The sequence below is a fragment of the Bubalus bubalis genome, chromosome 4 (genome assembly GCF_019923935.1).
Source record: "Bubalus bubalis isolate 160015118507 breed Murrah chromosome 4, NDDB_SH_1, whole genome shotgun sequence".
Lineage (NCBI taxonomy): Eukaryota > Metazoa > Chordata > Mammalia > Artiodactyla > Bovidae > Bubalus > Bubalus bubalis.
In genome coordinates, this window is record NC_059160.1 from 70,861,135 (window position 1) to 70,878,792 (window position 17,658).

Sequence of the window (17,658 nt, forward strand, 5' to 3'; positions counted from 1 at the left end):
TTGCCTGGAAACTTCATCAATGTCAAAGTAATATTGGAGCTATTGCAGAGAACATTACAACCCAAGGAGAGATTTTATATATTACAAAGTTTTAAATATTTTTCTTAGACTGTCATGATCTCTCTAGTACAAGGCTGTAGAAATTAAGATCGAATTTTCAATTTTTATTTGCCTGAGAAACTGATGACAGAAAGAGAATGCCTTTCTTTATCCCTTTTAACAGCATCATTTTCTCACTGTCTTGATTTGTTACCTTGTTCCGTCTGGTTATTAAAATGACCTTGTTTCTTTCTAAAGCCTCATATAGACCCTTCAGTTAGTGTATCACGCCTCCTGACAACCCTGCTGACACTGTTTTCTGGTGTGTTCTTTGTAGAATGTGAGCCAATAGAAGCGATAGCGAAGTTTGACTACGTTGGGCGGTCTGCCAGAGAATTGTCCTTCAAGAAGGGTGCTTCCCTCCTGCTGTATCACCGCGCGTCGGAGGACTGGTGGGAAGGAAGGCACAACGGGATTGACGGGCTTGTGCCCCACCAGTACATCGTGGTGCAGGATATGTGAGTAGTGCCAGCTTCCGTCACCTCAGCGCTCCCCGGAGAAGACTCCAGCTGTTGTTCTTACCTTGGTCTTGTGAGAAAAGAGAAGGGATTACAGAGCAAAAACTTCTGAGCTGGGCTCAGTTCTTCACCTTGCTGATGGAAGATGAAAACCTGTTGGCTGGGAAGTACTGTTAGCGAGGACCCATGCTCTCCCAGCAGGTCTGGAGCAAGGACTAGTGAGAGATACCTTCTGAAGCTCTCAGGTTCTTAGAAAAGTACCCTGTGCAGAGGCTAGTTTTAAGAGCTGAAGTGGCACGGCTAATTCCTAAAACAGTGGTGCCTCTTCCCTTGGTGTCTGTTTTAATTCCAAATTCCCCAAAGAGAGGCTACTGACTTCAGGTCTAAAGAGAATCATCTCCAGGCTTCTTTTTTAATTTTGCTTATGAGAAAGCTCTACTTTCAAAAATACTTAAAGTGGTATCTTCCCATCTGGTCTTAATATTAAGTGAAAGAAACAACTTATAAAATAACATGTACAGTATAATCTTAATGTTGTGACTATGGTATTTCACAATGCAGCACCAATTTATGAACAGCTTTTCAAGGTAAAGAGAAAAATGCCACATAAAATGGATACAGTGATTGATTCACCCTAATTTTAAACTATTAAAACGTCTCTCAGAATCCAAGAAATATTATGTGTGTGTGTGTTATGCAAACATACAGTCCTAAAGTACACAAACATATAAATATATACAGTAAATACTATACATACATGTGGACATTCTTATAGATAGGTATGCCAGGCAGAGGAGAAAAGCTGAGAAAGATATTTTCTAGAATTCAAACAGTGGTTGTCTCTGGATGTTATATTATGGACAATTTGTCATCTGAATTTTCCAATTTACCTGCCATGAAATGATGCTATATTTATAGTGAAAAGAAACAAGTTATGTTAGTAAGAGAAAGATTTACATACAGAAATGCCATCACTTATTCTTTTGTCCCCATTCATCAAGCAAAAGACCCTCACTCTTGATTCTTACTGTCTCAGGGATGATACATTTTCAGACACTCTGAGCCAGAAAGCTGACAGCGAGGCCAGCAGTGGGCCGGTAACTGAAGACAAGTCTTCATCCAAGGACATGAACTCCCCAACAGACCGACATCCTGATGGCTATTTAGCCAGGTAGGTGGACTCCCAAGCCTCCACTTCTCCAGGGGTTCTGAGGAGCTGTGGCATCCACAGCCTTGCAGAATTACCTAGTGTGACAACCTCTGCTATTCTCTCTGTCTAGACAAAGAAAAAGGGGAGAGCCACCCCCTCCAGCAAGGCGTCCTGGCAGGACCAGTGATGGCCATTGCCCCCTCCATCCCCCACATGGTCTTTCCAACTCCTCAATTGACCTGGGGTCCCCAAGCCTGGGCAGTCATCCCCGGGGCCTGCTGCAGAACCGTGGCCTCAATAACGACAGTCCTGAGAGGAGGCGTCGGCCAGGCCACGGCAGCCTGACCAACATCAGCCGCCATGACTCCCTCAAGAAGATCGACAGCCCTCCTATTAGAAGGTCCACATCATCAGGGCAATACTCAGGCTTCAACGACCACAAGCCGCTGGACCCAGAAACAATCGCTCAGGTAGGCTGCTTTGAAGAGAATATTGCATGCTAAGTACCAGGGTATGATGAAGGCAGCATTACAGGAGTTACTTTCTAGAGCCATATCTTTTGTATAGAACCAACTAAAGAAAACAGGAATTAGCTCATTGTTTGAGGCCATCTGTTCATCCTAAAGGAAATGAGTCCTGAATATTCATTAGAAGGACTGATGCTGAAGCTGAAACTCCAATACTTTGGCCACCTGGTGCAAAGAGCTGACTCATTTGAAAAGACTCTGATGCTGGGAAAGATTGAGAGCAGGAGGAGAAGAGGACGACAGAGGATGAGATGGTTGGATGGCATCACCGATTCAATGGACATGGGTTTGGGTGAACTCCAGGAGTTGGTGATGGACAGGGAGGCCTGGCGTGCTTCGGTTCATGGGGTTGCGAAGAGTCGGACACAACTGAGCAACTGAACTGAACTGAGGCCATTTGTTACAAGAAGGGCCCAGATATTGGGTTGGCCAAAAAGTTCATTGTAGTTTTTCCATAATATCAGAATGAGGTTTTTGGCCAGCTCAAGGTATCATAGTGATTTAAACAGAGACATGGCAGAAATGTAAGACCGAGGACAGTCAAACCCATTACTCCTAAATGGCCAGAAAGATTCAGAAAAAAAGAATGAGGAAAGACTAGCCCTCCCAGATCTTGAACGTATGCTTGAGCTAGTAAAACAGACAAATCAAGGGAACAGAATCAAGAACCCTGAAACAGAGCATGTTTAGTGTATGATGAAGATGACACTTTCAATTTGGGAAATGAAGGATTAGTCAGTAAAGGAAGTGAAAAATAATGGTTGGCTGTTTGAAGAACAAGTCTAGCTACTGTGTCACTCCTGAATGCACGTGTATCTTCACTTCCCAACAATGACTGCAGAGAAGGGCTTTGTAGTTTTTTTTTCTAATGATTAGAATTGACAAAGTATAAGTAAAATAATATTAATGAATTTTTCCATCATTCTACCATTTTTTTCCTCTGGCTCTTTTTAAAGCACAAGCCATCAGAAAATATACATATGACAGAAAAACAAACAAAAAACTGAATCACTATCCTGTACATCTGAAACTAACACAATATTGTAAATCAAGTATTCTTCAATGAAAAAAAAAAAGAAAATGTATGTATGGCCAGTGAAAAAGGAGGTGAAAGAGATTCAGGGTTTGCCATTTTAGTCATCTTAAAGTGCCTTCTAGCTACCACTGAAGCTTAAAAGAGTGAGTGAGAAATTAATGAAACAAACATGGGGAAGTATTAAAGATGGGTCATTTTTAACAAAGAACACTCCAGGAAAGCTGCATTTTGATATGACAAATTTCCAAGCTATTTTCATTGTCCTAACTAAACAAGAATTTTGGAAAGCAATTAGATTACGTGGAGAGTTTAATGTGTTTTTACAAAATTAATCCAATTTTAAGTGCACAATAATTTTTCAGCAAAAATCAAAAAGGCTTTTGACCTTTTTGGGTTTTTGTCTATTTTAAAGGCAATGCAGAGTCCTTTGAGGTGTATTTAGAACCAGTGATATTTGACTATAATTGAATTTAATGATTTGAAAAATCCATAACATCATTGCTTATAAAAAGCATATGAAACACTATTTAGGTTAGAGAGACATGGAATTAGGAGCTTAGTAGTGGAAAGGCATAATAAGGTCTACTTTAACCCTTTTGCTTCTAGAACCAGGAAATCTTTTAACTGTAAATCATAAAAACAAAAACTCAACAGATAAACCAGGCTCTGCATGTTTTCTCTGGGGCTAATACTTGTAAAAAACAAATCCATATATTTAGCATCAAATGGAAATCACATATGAAAATAATCACTTGTAAAGTGATGTCATCCTCACAAAATGGCTTCCAGCTGTATCCTTTATTTATCTTTCCATCGCTCATCTTCAGATTTTCCCATGAGGATAAGTGAGCCTGCCATCATGGTATTCATACCAAAAACATGCAAATTCTTTCAGTAAATAAGTGGAACCCCTGATAGAGCTTTTTTAAAAATGCGACTTATCCTTATGCGATCACTGGATCTTTGTTTATTCATTTAGCAAGTCTTTATTGAGCACTTACTGTATGGCAGCTCCCATGATAGATGTTATAGACAGAGTTAAATCAGTGGTCAGTTGCTGCATGAAGGTACTTGTAAATCAGTGAGGGAGGTGGGTGTGGAAATCAATTCCTATTCTCCAGAGCCGCAAGCTAATGCTCGAGGTGAGTGGAAGTCCTAAAAATGTAGAGAAGAGGCATTTCAATCACACTAGTGCAATGGCCCTCTACCTGCCTCACACAATACTCGTGTGTGTGTGTGAATAAACAATGTAAAACAGATCCTCTTAACTTTTTTTTTTGGAATTTAGTTGCTTTACAGTGTTGTGTTAGTTTCTGCCATATAGTAAAGTGAATTAGCCTCACATATACAGAAATCCCCTCTTTATCACCAGTGAGCATTGAGTAGAGCTCCCTGTGCTACACAGTAGGTTCTCACCTTAACCTTTTTTAAGTGTTCAGTTCAGTTCAGTCACTCAGTCATGTCCGACTCTTTGCGACCCCATGAATCGCAGCACGCCAGGCCTCCCTGTCCATCACCAACTCCCGGAGTTCACTCAGACTCACGTCCATCAAGTCGGTGATGCCATCCAGCCTTTCTAAGTGTACAGGTCAGTAAACTATTCACATTGCTGCGTAACAGATCTCCAGAACTTTTTCATCCTGCAAAACTGAAACTCTGTACCCATTTGAGAACAATGCCTATCTTCCCCTCCCACCCGCCCAGGTCCTAGCCACGACTATTCTACTTTTTCCTTCTGTGAATTTAACTACCTCATATAAGTGGAATCATGCAGTGTTTGTCTTTTTGTGACTGGTTTATTCCATTTATATGGAATATAAAAAAACATATAAAGCCCTAAATACAATAAAAAGGAAAAATAGAAATAGTAAAACAAATGTATTTCAGTTAATGATTAAACTAGAAGATGGGCTTCCCAGGTGGTACTGGTGGTAGAGAACCCACCTGCAAATGCAAAAGATATGAGAGATACAGATTCAATCCCTGGGTCATGAAGATCCCCTGGAGGAAGGCACGGCAGCCCAGTCCAGTATTCTTGCCTGGAGAATCCCATGGACAGAGGAGCCTGGAGGGCTACAATCCATAGGGTCAGACACAACTGAAGCGACTTTAGCACACATGCACACTAGAAGACAAATGAAATAGTGAGATGCTTTCCTTACATGTAGACTTACCATAAATACAAGTAAAAATGAATATTGAGGGGCTTCCTTGGTGGCTCAGTAGTAAAGAATCTGCCTGCCAGTGCAGAAGACATGGGTTTGATCCCTGATCCAAGAAGATCCCACATGCTGTGGAGCAACTAAGCCTGTGCACCACTACTATTGAACCATTGCTCCAGAGCCCACACGCTGCACTTAGTGAGCCGTGTGCGACAACTGTGGAAGCCTGCAAGCTCTAGAGCCTGTGCCCCACGACACGAGAAGCCACTGCAATGAGAAGCTGGCACACCACAAATAGAGAAAAGCTCAAGGAGCAATGAAGACCCAGAACAGCCATATGTAAATGAATTTTTTAAATTTTTAATGTACATTGAAATGAGTCTCAACTCAGTTTCCATAATGGTGTTCCCATGAGTGATATGATTTTTTAAAGTGGTGGACCACCCTCTGTCAAACATGCTAAGTCGCTTCAGTCGTATCCCAACTCTTTGTGACCCTATGGAATGTAGCCTGCCAGTCGCCTCTGTCCATGGGTTTCTCCAGCAAGAATACTGAAGTGGGTTACCATGCTCTCCTCCAGGGGATCTTCCCTACCCAGGGATTGAACGTGTGACTCTTTCGTCTACTGTACTGGTAGGCAGGTTCTTTACCACTAGTGGTCATACAGTTCTAACCAATGCAGAGTAAAATTTACATGAGGGTTTCATTCTTAGAAAACTCAACACTATATAAAAATATATATATATATATAAGAAAGGAGTTAAGATATATAAGATAGATATCTAAGAAAGAGTTAAGTTCTAGACTCAGATTATAAAAAAAAAATTCACCTACATAAATGTCTCAGTTCAGTTCAGTCCCTCAGTCATGTCTGATTCTTTGCGACCCCATGAATCGCAGCACGCCAGGCCTCCCTGTCCATCACCAACTCCCAGAGTTCACCCAGACTCACGTCCATTGAGTCAGTGATGCCATCCAGCATCTCATCCTCTGTCGTCCCCTTCTCCTCCTGCCCCCAGTCCCTCCCAGCATCAGAGTCTTTTCCAATGAGTCAACTTCGCATGAGGTGCCCAAAGTACTGGAGTTTCAGCTTTAGCATCATTTCTTAAATGTCTGGCGGATATTAAAAAGTTGAACAAGATCTGGGGCAATTCACTGCATGTAAATTATCCAGGATACTTGCAAGATATCCGATACCTCTGCTCACGAAATGCTATCCAGTTATTTTGACATTTAAAAATACAAAACACACCATATTACAGAAATGCTCTCTATAGAACAGTACCACTACCATTGAGACCTACTGAACAGAAGCCTCAGGGAAGGCTTGAAGTGAATTTTGAAGAACTGATAGGAGTTAGCCAAGTATATAATAAGGGCTCAAAAATGATTTGTTGAATGAATGAAAAAAAACCTGATTTTTCATGTCTATTCACTTTTCTTAAGAAATTGCTCGTCTAAATTTAAGCCACCTTTTACCATAGACTGAAATAGAATTCTATATAAGATGTCAGCATGTAAGGTCAAAACCACCAGAAGACTGCCAGGTGTCTCAGAATGGCCAGGGCTTGCTCTGCGGCTCCATGAGCTTTTGGAGCCATTTCATCTGTCTGCTGCACCTTCAGAGTCACAGTAGTTATGTGAAATAGCATTGAGTTTATACACATTACACACTGCTGTTAAAACAGTCATGCTTTTTGCTAGTCTGCTTGCTTTGAAGTATGTGAGTTTCTGTGAGGCTTAAAATGAAGAAAGTAGGGAAAACCACTAGACCATTCAGATATGACCTAAATCAAATCCCTGATGATTGTACAGTGGATGTGACAGATGAAAGGGATTAGACCTAGTAGACAGAGTGCCTGAAGAAGTATGGATGGAGGCTCGTAACGTTGTACAGAAGGCAGTGACCAAAACCATTGCCAAGAAAAAGAAATGAGAGAAGGCAAAATGGTTGCCTGAGGGGACTTGACAAATAGCTGAGGAAAGAAGAGAAGTGTAAGGCAAAGGAGAGAGGGAAAGATATACCCAACTGAATGCAGAGTTCCAGAGACTAGCAAGGAAAGATAAGAAAGTCTTCTTAAATGAACAATGCAAAGAAATAGAGGAAAACAATAGAATGGGAAAGAAAGACTAGAGATCAAGAAAATTGGAGATCAAGGAAACATTCGTGCAAAGATGGGCACAATAAAGGACAGAAATGGTAAGGACCTAACAGAAACAGATAAGATTAAGAAGAGGTGGCAAGAATACATAGAAGAACTGTACAAAAAAAGATCTTCACGACCCAGATAATCACGATGGTGTGGTCACTCACCTAAAGCCCGACATCCTGAAGTCAAGTGGGACTTAGAAAGCATTACTACAAATAAAGATAGTGGAGGTTATGGAATTCCAGCTAAGCTATTTCAAATACTAAAAGATGATGCTGTTAAAGTGTTGCACTCAATATGCCAGCAAATTTGGAAAACTCAGCAGTGGCCGCAAGACTGGAAAAGGTCAGTTTTCATTCCAATTCCAAAGAAGGGCAAGGCAAAAGAATATCCACACTACTATACAATTACGCTAATTTCACATTCTAGCAAGGTAATGCTCAAAATCATTCAAGGTGGATTTCAGCAGTATGTGAACTGAAAAATTCCAGATGTACAAGCTGGATTTGGAAAAGCCAGAGGCACCAAAGATCAAATTGCCAATATTTCTTGGATCATGGAGAAAGCAAGGACATTCCAGAAAAAAAACATTTATTTCTGCTTCATTGACTATGCTTTTATGTGGATCACAACAAACTGTGGACAATTTTGAAAGAGACGGAAATAGCAGACCACCTGACCTGCCTCCTGAGAAACCTGTGTGCAGGTCAAGAACCAACAGTTAAAACTGGATATGGAACAACAGACTAGTTCAAAATTGGGAAAGGAGTACGACAAAGCTGTATTTTGTCACCCTGCTTATTTAACTTATATGCAGAGTTCATCATGCGAAATGCTGGGCTGGATGATTCACAGGTTGGAATCAAGATTGCCAGGAGAAATATCAACAACCTCAGATATGCATATGATATCACTCTATGGCAGAGAGTGAAGAGGAACTAAAGAGCCCCTTGATAAGGGTGAAAGAGGAGAGTGAAAATGCTGGCTTAAAACTCAGCATTCAGAAAACTAAGATCATGGCATCTGGTTCCATCACTTCATGCAAATAGATGGGGAAACAATGGAAACAATGACAGACTTTATTTTCTTGGGTTCCAAAATGACTACAGACAGTGATTGCAGCCATGAAATTAAAAGATGCTTGGTCCTTGGAAGGAAAGCTATGACAAGCCTAGATAGCTTATTCAAAAGCAGAGACATTACTTTGCCAGCAAAGGTCCGTATAATCAAAGCTATGGTTTTTCCAGCGGTCATGTATGGATAGTGGAGGACAGAGGAGCCTGTCATGCTATAGTCCATGAGGTTCCATAGAGCCAGACACAACTTAGCAACTGAACAACAAGAACAATATGGGTTATGTACATTACCATTAATTATCAACTTCATCTGTCTCTCTGATTACTTTTTTCCAGTTAATTATTGAGTTATTGACACACAATACTGTACATAAGTTTAAAGTGTATAGCATACTGATTTGACTTATACACATTATAAAATGATTAGCACAGAGGGTTTAGTGAACATCCATCATCTCATAGAGATGTAAAATTAAAGAAACAGAAAAAAAAACATGTTTCCTTATGATGAGAACCATTAGGATTTACCCTCTTAACCACTGTCATATATAACCTACAACAGTATCAATTATATTTATCATGTTGTACATTCACCCATAGTACTTATTCATCTTATAACTGGAAGTTCATTTCTTTCAACTGCCTTCATCCAGTTGCCCCAACCCCCCTGCCTCTGGAAACCACAAATCTGATTCCTTTCTCTATGAGTTTGTTTTTGAAGTATACTTGACCTGCAACGCTAATTCCTATAACAGTCTGTGCTGATGTTCTCAGTCATGGCCGACTTTTTGCGACCCCAGGGACTGTAGCCCGCCAGGTTCCTCTGTCCATGGAATTTTCCAGGCAAGAATACTGGAGTGGGTTGCCATTTCCTTCTCCAGGGATAACACGATCTAGTGATTCCACATTTCTGTACATTTCAAAATGATCGCCATGATAAGTCTGGGTTACCATCTATCATTTGTTTTTCAACAGGATATCGAAGAGACGATGAACACTGCTTTGAATGAACTCCGAGAACTGGAGAGACAGAGTACAGCAAAGCATGCCCCCGACGTGGTGCTGGATACCTTAGAACAAGTGAAAAACTCTCCCACCCCCGCCAGCTCCACGGAATCGCTCAGCCCTTTGCACAGCGTTGCCCTCAGGAGCTCAGAGCCTCAGATTCGTCGGAGCACTAGCTCCTCCAGTGACACGTTGAGTACTTTCAAGCCTGCGGTGGCACCCAGGATGGGCGTGCAGCTGAAGCCCCCAGCCCTTCGGCCGAAACCTGCTGTTCTTCCAAAAACAAACCCAACTGTGGGGCCCGCCCCGCCTTCCCAAGGTCCAGCAGACAAGTCCTGCACAATGTAACACCCACCTGAGCATGGTCATCTGCGGTGATGATTAAAGAGAGAAGACGGATTAGTGACAAAAGTCATAGATCCATAACTTGCGTTAGTCGTGTGCTTATAACTGGAGATCTTTTGGCTTTTCTATGTTCTCGAATGTAATGTCTGAGATTAGCTAAATAACACGGGCATTTGTATTTTGTAATTTTTTTTTTAAATAACTGGACATATGCCATTTTAAAGACAATAGAAACACTTAGACTTACTTGAAAATCCAATGCTGCACCGTTTGTAATGAACACAGCACCGCTCTGCCCTGCACATTGCACAGCGCTTCAGGCTTAGTGTCGCCCGGTGAGTCAGAAACGCCGGCATCTCAAGGCAGGAGAATCTCAGTGCCAGGCCCTGGAGTGTAACCAGTGTTGATCGGTGGCACTTGGGGTGATGCTGAAAGGTGACAATGGTATTGTTTAGTAGCCGACAGTGAGTACCTCTGATCTCATGCAGCAGGGCTGAGACCAGCCCAGGCTGCATACTCGCCGCTGTCACAGTGGGCTGTTCCCAGTGGGATTGGCAGCACACTGCCCAAATGAGTAGGATTGTCTTTCCTAACAGGCGCTTCCCTGGGCCCAGGTTAAATCTTAGCAAGGGGCGCTAAAACCTCTGCAGTTACTACGCCAACTAAATCTGGGAAAGGAGAGGGGGGCAGTCCTCCAGAGCTCCTGCTGGACTCTTTCCCTGAGCCTGATCAGGCCCCGGGAGGGTTTCCAAGTCCATCCGCTGCATTCAGCACAGACTAGAACAGTCTAATTTTCAAGACTTTCTGGTTACCCTATTCTGTCCACTCCTTCAGAGATCTGTTGTTGCCTAGAAAATAACTTCCAGCTCCCGTGACACCCTGTGTTTTCCTCTTCAGCAATGGAGAAAGTGCTTGGTTCACCTGGCCTTCTCTTCCCCTGACTAGAGGATCTGGGTTCCCCTAAACATGCTGCAGAGGCCTGTTGATCCTAAATTGAATCCCCAGCTTCCCTTGCCAGCTGTCTCTTCGAGCTGTAGTCTGGTAAGAGCCAGACCAACGCGGGAAGACGACCCCATGGTTCCAGCATGATCTCCTCCCAGTTGTTCAGCCTGGAACCAGGGCTTGCTTTGTTTTTTCCCCAACTGGTCTCTACATCACTCACATAGTCAGCTCCAGTCCATCGGGATCCCCTTTCTCTGACATCCTCATCCATAGTTTTTCTTTAGCCCATATTTATGCTCGGTTTCCCATCTTAAAAAGAATACCTTCAACTCAGTTTTTTTCTAAGGTACAGATCACCGCTGTTCTATCAGCAGCCACTTATACCATCTGTAAGCATTTTATCTACTCTGTCACTGAACTTACTGATGAAGAGGGTTTGTTTGCTTTTGGGGGGTTCCCCCCTGCTAAAAATGCATAGCCAGAACTAATCCCTCTGGACCACTTTGATTTCAAACTGGCAGCCAATCACATGCCCACCTAAGAGTTACAGTATGGACTTTGATTTCTCAGCTCAATGGGGAATGCATCAGTGTGGAAAAAAATGGGGATCTGTACTAAAAATCAAGATCATTACTTTGATCTCTACCTCAGTTTGCCAGTCTGATCATTCTAATGCAAAGAGAGGTTTCATTTATGAGGTATTGTTACCTTTGAAAGTCACACTGCTGGTTGCTTGACTGCAGCCTGATTTCACAAATGGACTAAATAGTGAAAAAAATTACTTCAGGTATTTCCAGGTATTGTAAACCTCTGAATTTTTGCAACCATCCTTTTTACCCATTTTGATAAAGAGGCCCAGCCCAGCATCTTGTGCAACCCTCCCAACCTTTTCCTTGAGCGTCATTAGTCTTTCAGCACCTTTGGAAACCATGGAAACCCAGCCAGGACTGAGCTCTGAGTAGCACCAAGCCTTCTGGACAATCTTCCCAAATGTCTGGAACATTGAAACTTTTAAGAATAATCTCCCAGTTCTTTCTCAATTCCACTTTGGTCTCTTAATTCTCTGTTGTCCAATAGGGAAACAGAAACAGAGAAAGGGGTGGAAGTAATGGTGGAGGAAACTTTAAATCTTTAAGAAATTAAAATAAAGAAGATTCTTATAAAACCACTTCCTCATTTGATGGAAGAGGCATCAAAAGAGAAGAGGTGTTTTGAACTTACTCATTTGGGGAGGGTTCTTGTACAAGCTTTAACTTAAGTGTTCCAGATCTTACTCGTGCAACGCCATTTCTTCAGACTTCTCCCTGGTAACCTTCCCCAGTGTCTCGTCCCTTTGGTGTTGACACCTGTGATGGAATGAGGACTGCCTTTCCACCCTCCACATCAGGACTCTGCTGCCTTGGAAGGCAGAGGACATGCTGCTCCAGACCTCAGAGCCTCAGAGGCTGTGCCTTCTTCCAGGAAACAGCTCCTAACACTCTCCCATCACTCCCTTTCTTTACCTGTCTCTGTCTTCTCTATTACTCTGTTGTCACCTGAGGCTTTTTCCCCCTTCAATTCCCAGGAAAGGATGTGACCTCAGAGTGAGTAAGGACTCAATAAGGACTCACTTATCCTTACTTAGTTTAGTAAAAGTCTAAGATTCCAAGGATAAGACAAGGTGGCCCCTTCACAAAGGATCAAAAAAAACACCCAGTGAATTCCTTCAAGGGTTTACCTGCAAGTGGTCCTCTTGACAGCCAAAGTGTAGCCCTCAAGGAATGGGAAGAGAAGAAAGAAAATAAGTTCCTAAAAGATTATACCCCGGTTTTAAGAATCTTAACATAGATCTTCATGTGCAGTTTGGGAAGTGAGTCATTTTGGTGATGGGTAAATGATGGTTCTACAAAGATTACCTGACTCCACTTACACGAGAATATGTATTCACAGCTGATATAACTGAATGCTCACATCCCATCCATAGAACTCACTTAAGGAGATTTACCAAATTGGCCTTTGGGTTTGGGTGAGGATGCTTGCAGTGAATCATTAGCATAGAGTGAACTGTTCTTAAAACATATTTTCTGATGAGTGTTCTGTAAATTATTTCAGTTTGTTGAATGGCCCTTTGTAGAGCTCCATGTTCAAGTTGGGCATAAATGCCATTGTTTAACAATTTTGCACGTTTTCACACTATGTAATCATTTGATGCCCCTTGAGCAATCCATAGAATAATGTATAGCAGGGTCCCACTTAATCTACTGAAATGAATATAAACAGTGATCAATGGATATAGAGCACCAAGGGTCAAATTGTATGAGTTTTCTGTCTTTGTTCTTTTGCCATTCCCAAAAATGGGTTCATAATTTAAGAAAAAGGAAGGAAAAAAAAAAAAAAAACCAGGGACATGGAGGCCTCCTTAGTATTCGGGAATGAGACATAGCCTCTAGGGTCTACAAACTAAAGAAACTTTAGTTGGTAATTACGTCTCTGAAATCCAAAGTTTAAGAGCCTATGGTTCTGTTGGGTTTGGAAGACTTCAGATTTGGAATGTCATTCCTGACCACAGTAATGAGAGGCCATGAATGCAGGAAGTGCGCTGGGGGCTGAGTCTCAGCTCTGAGTTACTTCCCATGGAGACTTGGAACTGTGGGGCAGCTTAGAAGTGGAGACTCTTCCCACAGAGCTCCCTAAAGGAGGCTAGCACCTGAACTAAAAGCCAACCTCCAGCTGGGCTGGGGTGTCCAGGCATGGAGCAGGGTGACTCTGGCACAGCTTTGTTCAAATCAATAAAACAAACTGGAAATTGAGCTTTCACTTACCCACCCTAGTATACTTTCTTTAAAAAAAAAAAAAAAAATAGAGTCTGTATTATAATCAAAATGGTACCTGTATCTTAAAATTACGTAGGGAATTTTGTATGTTTAAATAATTGTACTGGGTTCCATAATGCTTATCTTAGAAACTGTTTAGTAAAAGAAAATATATAAACCGTGCATTTGTGAATGCCCCCCTTTAGAACATTCTTCCAAGTTCAATGTATAGTGTGATGGTTATTATAGACGTTAAAGTATAGTAAGTGGCTGTGTGACAGGAGAGACTGCTATTTACCTACTGACTTAAGAGTTAACTCCTGCCCACGTAATCAAATCAGTATTGTCCTTTCCTGTCGGTTTGATCAGTTGCAGTACTGGTTGCTTCCTGCTTGTGACTGTTACCCAGTCGTGTCAATGTACATCTGTAGTATGTACATGTGAAAGTGCCTTTCTATTTTAGAGGAGTCTTAGCCTTGCTCTTTACTGTTGCCCCCACACTTCTCCCCGACACCCAATTCCTCGCCCACTTGAGTGTTTTGAAACCTAACTCCACTCTCTCCCAGCTTCTTCGCCATGCCCACCTTTCTATGCCTCGGTGCTCAGTATTGTCCAGTCTTGCATCCTCGTCTGTCATGGTCAGGTCATGGTCATCAGACATCGTTTTCCCCTTAGCTGTGACTGTGCCTTTCCCTCCCTACAGTCACTCTCTGGGTCCCCGACACCTCTCCCGCTCACGAGCTGCTGATGGCCATCCTGTCCTCCTCGGCTCTGTACTGCCTCTTACCGTGACATTTCCTCGTCTCTGAGGTGAAAGTAAAGGGGGATGCTTTTCTAGTTCTGGAAGGGAAAACAAATGTTTTGTTCATCTGTTGTGACGATGCACTTTTCTGTATAGTACTGTACATTTTCGCATGTACCATTCCGGGCTTCGGCATCCAGTCAGGCCTGTTCTTCACGGTGTACCTTTATAATAAATAAGATAGTGCTGGCTGCCTTTGTCTGCTTCCAGTCGGGTCTGATTCTCTGCACTTTTCCATTTCTTTTTTTCTCGTCACTATTAACCCTTTAGAGAGCTGAGTTGCCTTGAATTGTTAAATCACATGAAACTGCCTTTCTTTTTAATGTTTTTCACCTCACTTTCATTTTTGTTTGTGAATTTGAAAATGGCGCCTCATTCACAGGGCTTTGTCCATGAAGCCCGGGTTTTTTAGAATAGTTTGGAGACCCCTGTGTAGTGAGAGAACAGGTCAGGAGGATCTTAAGCGGCTGAGAAAGCAGTCCTAAACATTCCAGATTGAATTTTTTCCTTTAGAAGGAAGTTTTGACATGGTCAACCTTGTCAAGCTGACTTTGGGGTTCATTTGAATATGCAGAAATGCAATCCTCAGGTTTAGACTATGTTTAGAGTTCCCCCACGTATAGATATTTTACCTTCAGTCTTACCTTTTTTTGCCCCAAATTCTTGAGGACTACCAGTATATAATATAGCTTTGTAAAACTGTATCAGCAATGTGCAGATTGTATCAGCAAAATGTCAGATTGGAACAGTCATGAGATACAAAAAAAAATGACATAAATGGAGGGGAATAAACTTTTATTGAAGCATAAAATACATAGAGAAAAGTATAGAAATCATTAGCATAAGAGTTTTCACAAAGTGATGCCCTATTGCATCCACCCCCAGATCAAGAAGCAGCATTGTAACAGCCTCCGAGAAGCTAGGCTTGTGCCTCTCCAAAGTTAATCAACATCCTGACGAGTAACACCAGAGTTTGGTTTTGTCTGTTGTTTTGACTTTCTACAAATGGACTTGCAATATTTCGATTTTCTCTGGCTTCTTTTCTTGACATTTTATGTTCAGGAGAGTCCATGTTGCTAAATATAACTGTGTGTGCTCAGTCATGTCCAAATCTGGTGTGACCCCATGGACCGTAGCCCGCCAGGCTCCTCTGACCATGAGATTTTTTTTAGGCAAGAATACTGGAGTTAGGTACCATTAACTACTCCAAGGGATCTTCCCAACCCAGAGACTGAACTGCCATCTCTTGCATCTCCTGCATTGGCAGGTGCATTCTTTACCACTAGCGCCACTTGGGAAGCCCTATAATGGCACCAAATGGTCAATACGGAAATCAGATTGATTAGATTCTTTGCAGCCAAAGATGGAGAAGCTCTATACAGTCAACAAAAACAAGACCTGGAGCTGACTGTGGCTCATATCATGAGTTCCTTATTGCAAAGTTCAGGGTTAAACTGTAGGGAAAACCACTAGGCCATTCAGGTATGACCTAAATCAAATCCCTTATGGTTATACAGTAGAGATGACAAATAGATTCAAGGGGTTAGATCTGGTAGCCAGAGTGCCTGAAAAACTATGGACAGGGGTTTGTAACATTGTACAGGAGATGGTGACCAAAATGAACCCAAGAAAAATAAATGCAATAAGGCAAAGTGGTTGTCTTAGGAGACCTCATAAATAGCTGAGAAAAGAAGAGATACAAAAGGCAAAGGAAAAAGAGAAAGATATATTAAACTGAATGCAGAATTCCAAAGAACAGTAAGAAGAGATAAGAAAGGCTTCTTAAGTGAACAAGGCAAAGAAAACGTGGAAAACAAGAGAATGGGAAAGACTAGAGATCTCATCAAGAAAACTGGAGATACCAAGGGAACATTTCATGCAAAGATGGGCACAATAAAGGACGGAAACAGCAAGGACCTAACAAGCAGAAGAGACTAAGACAAAGCGGCAAGAATACACAGAAGAACTATACAAAAAAGGTCTTAATGATCCAGATAACCACAGTGGCGTAGTCACTCACCTGGAGCCAGACGTCCTGGAGTGTGAAGTCAAGTGGGCTTTAAGAAGCATTGCTGTGAACAAAGCTAGTGGAGGTGACAGAATTCCAGCTGAGCTTTTTAAAATCCTAAAAGATGATGCTGTTAAAGGACTGCACTCAATATGCCAGCAAATTTGGAAAAATCAGCAGTGGCCACAGGACCGGTAAAGTTCAATTTTCATTTCAGTGTTCAAACTACCATACAATTGCACTCATTTCACATGCTAGCAAGGTAATACTCAAAATCCTTCAAGGCAGGCTTCAACAGGACGTGAACTGAGGACTTCCAGATGTACAAGCTGGGTTGAGAAAAGGCAGAGGAACCAGAGATCAAATTGCCAACATTTGTTGGATCATGGAGAAAGCAAGGGAATTCCAAAAAAACATCTGCTTCATTGACTATGCTAAAGCCTTTGACTCTGTGGATCACAACAAACTGTGGGAAATTCTTCAAGGCATGGGAATACCAGACCACCTTACCTGCCTCCTGAGAAATCTGTATGCAGGTCAAGAAGCAACAGAACTGACATGAAACAACAGACTGGTTCCAAATTGGAAAAGGAGTACATCAAGACTATGTATTGTCACCCTGTTTATTTAATGCATATGCAGAGTACATCATGTGAAATGCCAGGACTGGACCACTCACAAACTGGAATCAAGATTGCCTTGGAGAAATAGCAATAACCTCAGATATGCAGATGATACAATTCTAAAGAGCCTCTTGAGGAGACAAAGAGTAGAGTGAAAAAGCTGGCTTAAAACTCAACATTCAAAAAGCTAAGATCATGGCATCCAGTTCCATCATTCCCGGGGGAATATATGGGGGAAAAGTGGAATCGGTGACAGATTTTATTTTCTTGGGCTCCAAAATCACTGTGGACAGTGACTGCAGCCATGAAATTAAAAGATGCTTGCTCCTTGGAAGGAAAACTATGACAAACCTAAACAGTGTATTAAGAGAGACATCACTTTGCCAACAAAGGTCTGTATAGTCAAAACTATGGCTTTTCCATTAGTCATTTATGGGTGTAAGCATTGAACCCTAAAAAAGGCTGAGCACCAACAAATTGATG

General features: G+C 41.9%; 2 protein-coding genes across 12 annotated transcripts in view; one reads left to right on the forward strand and one right to left on the reverse strand.

The window, feature by feature from the left end:
- SRGAP1 (SLIT-ROBO Rho GTPase activating protein 1) overlaps nt 1–14,735 on the forward strand; it is a 308,204-nt gene extending 293,469 nt beyond the window's left edge. For all 5 annotated transcript variants that reach the window (XM_025283902.3, XM_025283903.3, XM_044942500.2 and 2 more), the window contains 4 exons: nt 377–557; nt 1,594–1,728; nt 1,838–2,177; nt 9,634–14,735. In XM_025283902.3, coding sequence (XP_025139687.1) covers nt 377–557; nt 1,594–1,728; nt 1,838–2,177; nt 9,634–10,011 — 1,034 coding nt within the window. In that variant the 3' untranslated portion in view covers nt 10,012–14,735. The remainder of the gene's footprint in view (nt 1–376; nt 558–1,593; nt 1,729–1,837; nt 2,178–9,633) is intronic.
- Nucleotides 1–17,658, reverse strand: part of KICS2 (KICSTOR subunit 2) — a 105,110-nt gene that overhangs the window by 3,366 nt on the left and 84,086 nt on the right. For 3 of the 7 annotated variants that reach the window (XR_006550908.2, XR_006550906.2, XR_006550907.2), the window contains exons 4-6: nt 12,668–12,702; nt 10,256–10,436; nt 4,272–4,425 (exon numbers count right to left, since the gene is read on the reverse strand). The gene's annotated coding sequence lies outside the window, so the exon portion shown is untranslated. The remainder of the gene's footprint in view (nt 1–4,271; nt 4,426–10,255; nt 10,437–12,667; nt 12,703–17,658) is intronic. The other 4 variants (XR_006550905.2, XR_006550904.2, XR_006550903.2 and 1 more) reach the window with 2 other exon arrangements.